The 12012-nt window shown below is 48.6% G+C and overlaps 1 protein-coding gene across 9 annotated transcripts in view; it reads right to left on the bottom strand.

The window, feature by feature from the left end:
- HNF1B (HNF1 homeobox B) overlaps positions 1-12012 on the bottom strand; it is an 84362-nt gene that overhangs the window by 51017 nt on the left and 21333 nt on the right. For 6 of the 9 annotated variants that reach the window (XM_039508264.1, XM_039508262.1, XM_039508265.1 and 3 more), the window contains exon 1: positions 9387-9730. The exons of 1 other annotated variant lie outside the window; for it this stretch is intronic. In XM_039508264.1, coding sequence (XP_039364198.1) covers positions 9387-9730 — 344 coding nt within the window. Of the gene's footprint in view, positions 1-9386; positions 9731-12012 lie in introns of those variants that run through there. 2 more of the 9 variants (XM_039508263.1, XM_039508269.1) reach the window with 2 other exon arrangements.

Raw genomic sequence — 12012 nt, 5'->3', positions numbered from 1 at the left:
GGTTACACTAATCCAGCCAGTGAACAGAAACAATGCTACATGACCTGCCTCCAGTCAGCACTAGCCAAAATATCTCAAATGTTGAACACCCTAAATGAAATGCTTGCAAAACAAACAAATGAGCAAGCAAACAAACCAGACAACAAAAAACACCCTACCAACCAAGGATCATCCATTCCATGGAACGTGTTCAGTGAAGAATTTTGAATCGTGAATACATCGGGGCGAGGGGGGGGGGGGATCTCTTATAAGGAGAAAGAAATTTATTCAGTCAATTATTCCCTACAGATTATTGTGCAGTTCTACCTGGCTCTGTGCTGTCATCACAACTGCCCCTAGCTATGAGAAGACTGAGTCCCACGAAGTTCCTATTAGCAAAGTTCAGATAGTGCTGGCTCTCCCCAATGTATTCCTTTGTTATGGGTCACCTCTCTCCCTGTATGATCAAGGTGATCCAGCAGCAGCCTGTCTTGGTTGCAAATCCACATTAATCTAGCCAGGTCTTTCCCACTCTGCATGGGGATTACAGGTACACAGAGATCCAGAAAAACTGTTAACTATTCCGGTCACAGCCTCTAGTCTTGACCTGGCTGGTTGTTGCTGGAAATTGAATGTCTTCTCACAAGACTTGCCCTCCCTTGCTACTGTGTTCCTCTAGAGAAATCATTTTATTGCACATATTTATTTAAAGATTCTTAAAGAGCTCATCATTTTAAGAGCTGGGTTCTATTTACCAAAGGCGAAGAACATTCAAGATTATACAGAGAATTACCTATAAAGCTATGGCTACTGTAAGAGGCAAGAAAGCTTCATTGCTTTCCTGTTACCCGGGAAGATGACGAAGAGAGCAGGAAGTGACTCATATATACACTCTTATATTACACTTTTCATCCATCCATCTCAAACTGCTTTATAAAGGAGGGCAGTAGCACTATTCCCATCTTACAAAAGGGGAAGCAGATGCAGGGAGGGGAAGTGATTTTCTTGTGGTCACACAAAAAAGGCCAGAGCCAGGAATAGGAACCCAGATCTCCCGAGTCCCAAGCCAGTGCTCTACCCACTAGACCACACTGTATACGGATTTTCTTCGGCTGTCATTGGCTTATCTCAGATGAATGATTTTATAAAATTACTGAACAATGACGCTACTAAAAGAGAGTAACTCACCATTTCTAAGAGAAACTGGTTAACTTTGTACTAAGTTAAGATAGATTTTCCGAGCCCGATCTTCGGCTGGTGTGAACGGAACATTGTGACCCCCACCACGAATCTGGACCATAACTCCCTCCAAGTGCATAGCATTCTGTGGTGTTCTCAAAGCAGATCACGGGCCTGATTCTGCATTCCTGGTCCACCCAACCCCTCCTATTGACGTCTTCGGAAGTTCATCCCCAAGTAAAGATAACTAACAATAATTTGTCTGTGAATGCATGACCCAAACCAGGGCTTTTCTAAAACCATGTGAGCGGAGGTTGTCTGTTGCATTGTTGATGTCACATGAAGCTTCTTTCCAAGGATTCCCTCCCTCTCTCACCCCCGCCCCTCCAGCCTTGAAAAGAGGTAAATAAAACTCGACAACATCCTCAGAGAAATATGCCAAGAATTTATACTCCTGGATTATAAACCTGGCTCTCTGCATAGACCATCTATCTAATCTGTATCTCTCGGTACACACGCAAAAGCTTAAAAGCTCCTAGGTGTGCTGTGCTCAGTCACCCCTTACCCTTTTATTTTAAACAGACTTCTTTATACTAGATTGTTGGGGTAGAGGCAGCCTTGCAGATATTCAGCCAGGCATTTCTCACCTCACCTTCCAGTTATAGGTGGATTTTTGTGCACCTCAGCAGCAGAGTGCATAGAGCGAATTCCAATTGTCTGCATGTAGCAGTCACATGTCCCCCTTAGCAGGAGTCATTCAACAGTCATTATTAATTATTATTATTATGTACTGAGGATAGCTCCAGCCATGTGCTGGGCACCATCCCAACACTCAAGGACAATCACTGCTCCACAGAGCTCACAATCACAAATGGACAAGTAGGCCGAAGACAAGGGAAGTCAAACAGCAAAAGGCAATTTATAGGTAAGACAAAGTCATTGTAAGCAGCATGGAAGAAGTGGGTCTTTAAGAGGATTTAAATTTGGACAGACTAGGAGCCTTGCAGATGTGGCTACGCTATCCAGAAGGGGCCACACAGAAGAAGGCACAGTGGGGATTGCGCCAGAAACTATTATTCTCTGACCAAAGGTGGCAGGGGGAATACTACAGTGCTTGAGGCAAAACCCCATTGAAATCAATGGAATCACAGCAGGGATGGGCTTAGTTCAGAGTAACTGCAATGGTTTCTTATTCTTATACCCCAGCTCCCTCTCCGAGTACGTATGAGCAGCCATACTGAGTCAGACCAATGGTCCATGTAGCCCAGTGTCCTGTCTTCCAGCAGTGGCTGGTGCCAGATGCTTCAGAGGGAATGAAAAGAACAATGCAATTTATTGAGTGATCCATCTCCTGTCTTCCAGTCCCACCTTCTGGCAGACAGAGACATGCAGAGCATGTGCAGGGCCGACGACAGGGGAGAAAGCCGGTACAAATTACCAAGGCCCAGCAGTCCAGAAGGGGACCTGGGGCCTGGCTTCATTGGCCCTGTTTAGCTCGTCTGCCCTTGCTGGGGAGCCCAAAAAATTTTTTTCACCAGGGCCCAAACCCACTCTTGGCGGCCTGAGCATGTGGTTGCATCCATGACCATCTTGGCAAATAGTCACAGATAGACCTATCCTCCATGACCTCAGCTAATCCAGTTTTGAACCCAGTTATGCTTTTGGCCTTCACAACATCCCCTGGGAATGAATTTCTCAGGTTGTGCATTGTGTGAAGAAATACTTCCTTTTGTTTGTTTTAAACCTGCTGCCTATTAATTTCATTGGGTGATTCCTGGTTCTTGTGTTATGTGATTATTTTTGTTGCCCTTCTCTGTACTTTTTCCAATTTCTAATATATCTTTTTTGAGTTGGGGCAACCAGAACTGCACTCAGTATTCAAGGTGTGGGGTACCATGGATTTATATAGTGGCATTATATTTACAGTCTTAACTATCTCCTTCCTAATGGTTCTTAACATTTTGATAGTTTTTTGACTGCCACTGCACATTGAGCAGATGTTTTCAGAGAATTATCCACAATGACTCCAAGATCTCTTTCTTGAGTGGTAACAGCCAATTTAGACCCCCATCATTCTATATGTATAGTTAGGATTATGGTTTTCCAGTGTGCATTAGTTTGCATTTATCAACACTGGGGAACAAACTGGCAGATGAAATTCAATCACGCAGTTTTGTGAGATCCCTTTATAATTCTTCGCAGTTTGCTTTGGACTATTTTCAGTAATTTCATATCTTCAAAATCTTTGCCACCTCACTGTTTAACTCCTTCTCTAAATCATGTATGAATATGCACTGGTCCCAGTACAGATCCATGCTATTTACCTCTCTCCACTGTGAGAACGAACCATTTATTCCTACACCCTTTGTTTCCGGTCTTTTAACCACTTACTGATCCATGAGAGGATCTTCCCTCTTATCCCAGGACGGCCTACTTAGCTTCAAAGCATTTGGTGAGGAACTTTGTCAAAGGCTTTCTGGAAGTATCCACTGGAATGCCCTTGTCCACATATTTGTTGACATCCTCAAAGAATTCTAATAGATTGGGGAGGCATGATTTCCCTTTACAAGAGTCATGTGACTCTTCCCGAACATGTCCTGTTCATCTAAACGTCTGATAATTCTGTTCTTTACTATGGTTGAACCAATATGCCTAGTACTGAAGTTAGGCTTGCCAGCCTGTAATTGCCAGGATCACCTTTCTTAAAAATTGGCATGACACTAGTTATCCACCAGCCATCTGGTACAGAGGCTGATTTAAGTGATAGGTTACAGAACACTGTTAGTAGGGCTGCAATTTCATATCAGATTTCCTTCAGCACTCTTGGGTCAATACCACTAGGTCCCTGTGACTTATTACTGTTTAATTTTATCAATTTGTTCCAAAATCTCCTCTATTGACATCTCAAAAGTGGGACAGTTCCTCAGATTTGTCATGATGGCTCAGGTGTGGGAGTCTCCCTCACATTCTCTGCAGTGAAGAACAAATCAAAGAATTCATTTAGCTTCTCTTCAACAGCCAGTTCCTTCCTTTGCGTGCTCCCGTAGCACCTTGACCATCCAGTGGCCCCACTGATTGTTTGGCAGGCAGGCTTCCCGCTTCTGAGGTAATAAATATTTATTATTAGGGGTATGTATGTAGTTTCAGCCTCCATTATGGTGTTTTTTTTAAAGTTTCCATGCTGCTTTCTGGCATTTTACTCTTGTGACTGTTCCTTTTAATTTCCATTTAACTAGCCTCCTCATTTTTGTGTAGTTCCCCTTTTTGAAGTTAAATGCCATTGGGATGGGTTGCTTCCTCCCCCCCTCCCGCCACCCCCCAGGAATGTAAATTCAATTACATTATGGTCCTTGTTACAGAGCAGTTCAGCTACATTCACTTCTTGGACCAGAACCTGTGCACCACTTAGAACTAAATCAAAAATTGCCTCTCCCCTTGTGGGTTCCAGGACTAACTGCTTCAAGAAGCAGTCATTTATGGTGTCTAGAAACTTCATCTCTGCATCCCATCCCGAGGTGACATGTTCCTAGTCACTATTGGGAGAGGTGAAATCCCCCATTAATATTGGGGGGGTTGTTTTTATAGCCTTTCTAATCTCCTTGAGGATTTCACAATCACCATGACGGTCAGGTGATTGGCAGTGTACTCCTACTTATTTCCTCTTATTATTCAAGCATTTCTAGCCAGACAGATTGTGGTACCATTTGATTCATTTGAAGATTTTTACTATATTTGATTCTAGGCATTCTTTCACATATAGTGCCACTCCCACACCAATGCAACCTACTCGGTCATTCCAATATATTTTGTACCCTGGTATTACCATGTCCCATTGGTTGTCATCATTCTACCAAGTTTCTGTGATGGCAATTATATCAATATCCTCATTTAATACCAGGCACTCAAGTTCACCCATCTTAGTAGTTATATACAAACACTTAACTAAATATTGACACATTTTGTATCTGCCTTCATCTGATGTAATTGAATGGGGCTCTTTTTTGTTTGACTGTTTCTCTTCAGTTCCAGCTTGTACTTTATCAAATTCTATCCTCTCCTCTTTACTGGAATATAAAATCTCCCCTTTAATAAGTCCCCAGCTAAGGGATGCATCTGTCCTAACCATGTGCTCCTCCATACCTGTTGGCTTCCCCCAAGCCCTTTTAGTTTAGAAACTCCTCTACAACCTTTTGAATTTTACATGCTAGCAACCTAGTTCCTGTATAGGCTCCTCCTTTCCCAACAGGTTACCCAGTTCCTAATGAACTTAAATCCCTCCTCCCAGTGCCATCATCTCATCCACACATCAAGACCCTGCAATCTGCCTGTCTAACTGACCCTGCATGCGGAACTGGAAGCATTTCAGAGAATGCTGCTATGGCGGTCCTGGATTTTAATCTCTTACCTAGCATCATAAATTTGGCCTCCAGGACCTCTCTCCTACCTTTCCCTGTGTCACTGGTACCTACATGTACCATGACCACAAAGGCTTTGCATAGAGCAAAATGGGAGTTCTTGGCATTAGAGTTAAGATCAGGGAGGTGTGCCTGATCTTAAGAACATAAGAGCGGCCATACTGGGTCAGACCAAAGGTCCATCTAGCCCAGTATCCTGTTTTCCAACAGTGGCCAATGCCAGGTGCCCCAGAGGGAATGAACAGAACAGGTAACCATCAAGTGATCCATCCCCTGTCGCCCATTCCTAGCTTCTGGCAAACAGAGGCTTGGGACACCATTCCCGCCCATCCTGGTTAATAGCCATTGATGGACTTATCCTGCATGAATTTATCTGGTTCTCTTTTGAACCCTGTTCTAGTCTTGGCCTTCACCACATCCTCTGGCAAGGAGTTCCACAAGTTGACTGTGTGATGTGTGAAAAAAATACTTCTTTTTGTTTGTTTTAAATCTACTGCCTATTCATTTCATTTGGTGGCCTCTAGTTCTTGTGTTATGAGAAGGAGTAAATAACACTTCTTTATTTACTTTCTCCACACCAGTCATGATTTTCTAGACCTCAAATCACATCCCCCCTTAGTCGTCTCTTTTCCAAGCTGAAAAGTCCCAGTCTTATTAATCTCTCCTCACATGGCAGCTGTTCCATATCCCTAATAATTTTTGTTGCCCTTTTCTGAAACCTTTTCCAAGTCCAATACATCTTTTTTGCGATGGGGCAGCCACATCTGCACTCAGTATTCAAGATGTGGGCGTACCATGGATCTATAGAGAAGCAATATGATATTTTCTGTTTTATCATCTATCCCTTTCTTAAGGATTCCCAACATTCTGATCACTGCTGCTGAACGCTGAGTGGATCTTGTCTGCACCAAAGGCAAGCTTTGAACTGAAAGGGCAAAATTCTGCCCAGAGTTATTGTCCATGCAAACCTACCGGCTTTAGTGGGGTTACACAGGTGTCACTGGGGGAGGGGGGCAGAATTCAGACCTTCATCTACTTTGGAAGAGGACAGGTGTAATGAGCAGCTGAGAGGAGCATGGGGTGGATGGTCACACACCAGGCCTCTCCAGCCAAAGAGAGGAGAGAATCCCAGGGGCAGCAGGCCAAGGCAAATGAAGGTAGGGATGCAAATCTTGTCAGAAAACACCCTCAACACTACCGGGAAATTGTCTAGTCTGATCAATACATCTTCACCGGTGTCTGAGCAGAGTCATTTTTAAGGGAGTTTTAAGCTGATCAGCCTTCTCCCCCCATCATTGTCTCAGATGTACAGATTGTAAAGTGTCTGCGGATGACATACAAGCCCTGGGCCTAGCACAACAGGGGCCCAGCCCACAAAGTACCACGACAGACATGAAAAACAATGGGGTGCAGCAGATACACCTAGACAGAGCATTACAGTCCGTTTGCTAGAGGGTCTGGAGAGAGCTGAGGGCGTTTCTCAGGGGGTGGAAAGACGCTTTGTAGGTTGCTGGGTGGGACAGACTGATTGAACGCTGCTGAGTTGGGCTGTGAGGTTAAGGGTTAGGGCTCCTGGGGGCTCGGTATTATTCACACCAAGGTAACTGGACGTGCAATCTGCAGGTCTTGGGGCCTGCCGCGGGGCGCATTAGCAATACCCGCTTTGGACACAAACAAGAGGCAGCCTCGGTGCTTTTCCCCTCTGTCTCCCCGCCTCAGGCGGAGGGGCAGGTTTGGCTGGAAGCCGCGGGGCCGGGGCTTTCGCTGCCTTGCGGGAGTGCAGGCCCCGCTCCGGTCCCGCAGCGCTCCCCCGTCCCCGACAGCCCCAGCGGGCACCTGCCGAGCATACCTGGCTGTGGGGGGGTGTCCCCCCCATGGCCGTGATGGCCTCCCCGCCCCCACAGTCAGAGGGCAGCGCCCCATTCCCTGCCCCGTGCGCCCCGCTGGCACCAGGCGCGCCAGGGACACGCGGCCAGACTGGGGCAGCGGCACCTGGGGAGGGGGGGGGGAAAGAGAAATAAACTCGATCCCCCCCCAGCGAGTCCCGAACTGGCCCTGCCCCTCTCCCTCCTTCCTTCGCCTGGCAGCGGCCGGAGCTGGGCTCAGGGACCGGACCCTCCTTCCCTGGGGCCCCGGCGCTGGAGGGGCCGCCCGGCTCCCAGCTCCAGCTCCGGCGTGTTTGTGTGTCTAAGAGAAGGCCAAAAAAGCCGCCCAGCACCCGCAGCGCCTGGGGTTTTCCTCCCCCGCCCGCGGGCTGCTTTGCCAATGAATAACCCGCCTCGCCCCGCAGCCCCGCGCGTCTCTTTCGGTTGATGATTTATAGAAATAAATTAATAACACCCGCGGCTCGGCTCCACGTGCGGCCGGCCGGGCTTGCCCCGGAGCGCGCGGAGGGAAGGGCGCAGCCCGCGGGCGGCTCTCGGGCACTGCGCAGAGCCCAGGCACTAGGGTGCAGGTAACGCCCGGGACGGGTCCCCCCCGGGGCCAGCGCGGCCCAGAAGCCGGGAGCCCCCGCGGGGTCCAACGCCTCCCGCCCGGCGCAGAGAGAAGGGCCCCGGTCGCTCGCGGCTCCCTGCGAAAGCAGCCCCGGGTAGCACAGACAGTCCCTGCTCCAGCCGCCTCCTAGCAGGCGCCAGACGAGGCGGAGAACTGGCCCCGGCTTTGAAACCAAACGCGCCCCTGAAATACCCACTCCGAGCCGCCCATGCGGCCGCCCAGCCGTGCCCAGGGATTTGTCCATCACACGGGTGGGTCTGGCTGTGGGCACTGGCATTTAGCAAGGGCTACATTGCGCTAATTCGCTCGGCACCCGAAAAAAAAGTTACCCTGGGCCTGAAAAGCATTTTCCCTGCTCGCTTCTACGCTAAGAAACTGCAGCCTTCGGCTAGAGACTTTCCTGGTCCCTGGGGTTAATAAGGGGCTGGGCTGGGGTTAGTTGATATTTTGCTACAGAAAAAGAAACAATGAGCGACGTGGATAATTAGTAACTAACTAACTAACCACCTTGACAGGGCAACAGAGCTCGGGGACGCGTTTCCGCCTTTGATCCACATCCCCTGGCTAGCAGGCAAGAGATCGGCTCTCAAGGCGCAAAGTTACCCGAAGGTTTATTCCTCATTAGCCAAAGCCCGAGCTGGGCTCGCTCGGCGGTGCACGGGTCTGCTCGGAGTTAGTTTTTATTTTCTTTTTCCAGCTCCGGCAGGATTTTCCGAATCCAATCGGCTGGAGAGAAGCCCAGGAGCTGCACCTAACTGGTTAGCTACACGTTATGGGGCTGCCCGGGTGCGGATTAAAAGCGAGGTGTAAGCGGGAGAAATAGGACCGAGAGGGGGTTTTTAAGGGGCTCTTTCAAATCTAGTTTTAAAATAGAACAAAGCCCATCGCCACTGCCTCGGGGCTATTTCCCTTCCTTTGGAAAGTTTAGTTTCAGGCGCCCAGCACCCGCGGGTGGGCCCAGACAGCCGCTCTGACAAAGCGGGGTTCAAAGGAGCAAAACTTCATGGAATTCAGCATAACCCCCTCCACACACGCACTCCGATTTACTGATTTACACGCGCCTCTCTGGGCCCGAGCCCTGCGCTCAGCACGCCAGGAGGCGAGGGCAGAAAGTGACCTGGCAGACGCGGGGTCTCCTGCTGCGTGTAGACGCGGCCAGAAATCGATTCCCTGGTCACCTGCTGGAGGGGGAACATGAGGGGCCGGTTCCTGGGGCGAGCTGGGTTTCAGAGGCCGCTGCCTAGTGAGCGAACCTTCATCCCACCTGGGCCTCTGGCTGCAGGGCTGGGGGGAGAGGAGGGACCCCCCCGTTTGTACCTGATCATCCGATCCACCTCCGCTCTTTGCTCCACGGCCTCCTCCGTGTTGAGCGCCTGCAGCTCCCGGAGGATCTGCGGGGTGTCGAAGTCGTCCCCGTCCTCGGAGCCCTCGTCCCCGGACAGCTTGCCCTTGCTGTGGCCGTTGGTGAGGGTGTGGAAGACGGGCTTGCTGTCCGCCTCCGTCCCGCTGCCTGGGGACAGCGGCAGGTTCTCCAGCTTCACCCCGAAGCTGGTGGCGGGCACCATGTCCTCCAGGGCTTGGATCAACGCCTCCTTGGTGACTCCGGAGCTGAGGAGAGCGCTCAGAAGTTCCTGCTGCAGAGAGCTGAGCTTGGACACCATTTTACCAGGAGGGGAGAGAGAGAGAGAAGGGGAGGGGGGTAGGGGTGGGGGGGGAGGGAAGGTAGGTTAAAAAAACCCCAAAGTCTTGGATTCCCCCCGTGAGCCCCAGACACCTGCTTCTCCTCCGTGCCCTGGTGAATCTCCTGTGAGAGGGCTCGGCAGACTTCTACCTTGCCATGATCTCCCCCATTAGGCAATATAAGATATGCAAATCAGTGGGAAGGGAGAGTCATTCCTGCAGGATGCAAATGGAAAGGGGGGTAGTGGGTAAAGGGTTTTGGGGGGGGGCACAGAAGGGGAGCAGCTGCTCTGGGCCTGGATTTGACGGAGTTCGTTGTGTTTATACGGGTGGCTGAAACCTTTTGATTGGTTCTGTTTTTATCAGCCAAACTTTAGCTGAACTTTGGACTTGTTGGGCAAGGAGGCGGCCAGCCCCAAGTGCGCCAGCTCTGGGCTGCTCCAGCAGCGCTGGGGCTTGGGAGGCTAGGAGGAGGAATTAGGTAAATTCGAGCAAAACAAATCAAAGCCCTTTAAAACAACCCAAAGCCTTAGCCTCTCCGCCGAGCTATTTCCCGGGACAGGTGAGCTGGGAGGGTGGTGTCGCGGAACTGGCTGGCAGGTCAGACTGGGGAAGAAACCCAGAGGAAAGGGAGTCTGCAAAATATACCGATTAAAACCAAGGGGGAGATTGCATGTTGCTTTTCGTTTTCCTCGGTATTTTCATGTGGATTTGGTGTCTGAGGCAGGGTCCGAGCTTGTTAACAGAAACAACATCGAAGCGTTTGCATTAAAAGGAAAAAGCGCAAGCAGACCCAACCCAATGTCTTGTTCGGCAAAGCAGGACTTTCCCTTCTAACGTCTTTTCCTGGGGATAGTGGAAGGGGAATCAAATGTAGAGGCTAGAAACAATAATTTAAAAAAAAACCAGAGGAAGAGGAAAAAACCCAAAGGGACTCGCTTATATTATTGTATAGGATCTTCACTTGCGCAGATCTTAGTCTCTGGGAATATTAGGAGTATTGTGGTGTAGCCGAGAGGGGAGGAAAAGATAGGATTAGTGCAGGGGTAGCTGTCTGTGCAATGATCAGATGTGTGTTGGAGGTTGTGTTTCTAAAACAAAGAAATCGGGTTGTAAAAAAAAGTCGCAGTTGCTAAAATATCTGGGGAGCTTTTCTATGTGTTTGTGCAGATGCAAAAGAATTTTGAAATAGAGAAAAGACAGCTTTTAAAAGCATGGTGGATTGTATGAAAAATAAAACAATGAATGCGAATTAGTGTTTAAATTGTTGTTTTTTTTAAAAAAGCTCTAGTTAATTTAGATTTAAAAAACCCTGTATTTATTTTAATCCGTGTTTTCTTGCATTTCAATGCAGGAAATATTTTTTACTCAGAAATGCTGGTAAAGAAAATGCATTTCCCCCCGGCCTTAACCAAATGCTGTTTTAAAAACAATCAACGTTCCGTGCTATGATTTTAAATGTATTACGCTTGAAACGAGTTAAGATTTCTGGTTTCACTACAGTTCGTGGGTGTTTGGAAAACTCAGTTTAGTTTCGTCTCCCGTCCAAGGTAAAGAGATTTTCGTTTCCCTTTTTTACCTCTGTCCCTGCAGGGATTTGTAAAGCGTGCTCGGTTCGGGTTATTTTTTAAAGCGGTCTCGGGAAAGGATTAAATTATCCGAAATATGAAACAATCGAAGGAGGGGATGGAAAAGTAACTCAAACTGGGAATTCGGTTTATTCTGGACTCCCGGAAGCAAACGAGCTCTTTAAAAAATGCTCGAGCCTGGGAGGGGGGGAAAAGGTAGAGACTCCACTGAAGTTTTAAATCCACAAAGACAATTTGGTTTGTGTTGCCTGCCTGCAGTCCTGGTTACCTGTCCGCCTTCAGCACAAATACAGCTTCACTGGGCGCAGCTCATCGCGCCCGTTAAGCGGGGAAAAGAAAGGGGGGAGTTAAATCTTTTCTTTCCAGTGGCAGAGGGTTTGGGAGAAAACTGGGCTTAAGGTACTAAACTAGGAACCCAACGAATCCATCTGGTCCCAGCCGCGTGTTCTCAGTGGAAACAGCAGCGTTCACACAGATCACTGGGCTGTGATCCCCTGAAGCAGGGGAGTAGTTAGCCGAGCAACAAGCAAGTTCAAAAGGTTTGTAAAAACAACCCCCCGGTCCAGGAGAACTAGTCTCCCCCCCTGTGGGGTCTAGGGGCCTCGTGGCCCAAGTTACATGTTCCCGGGATTTCTTTTGGGGTTACACGGTTATGAAATACGCAGCTGGGCAGA

Source organism: Mauremys reevesii, linkage group 20 (genome assembly GCF_016161935.1).
Source record: "Mauremys reevesii isolate NIE-2019 linkage group 20, ASM1616193v1, whole genome shotgun sequence".
NCBI classification, from domain to species: Eukaryota; Metazoa; Chordata; order Testudines; family Geoemydidae; genus Mauremys; species Mauremys reevesii.
This window is presented reverse-complemented; position numbering and strand designations above follow the sequence as displayed.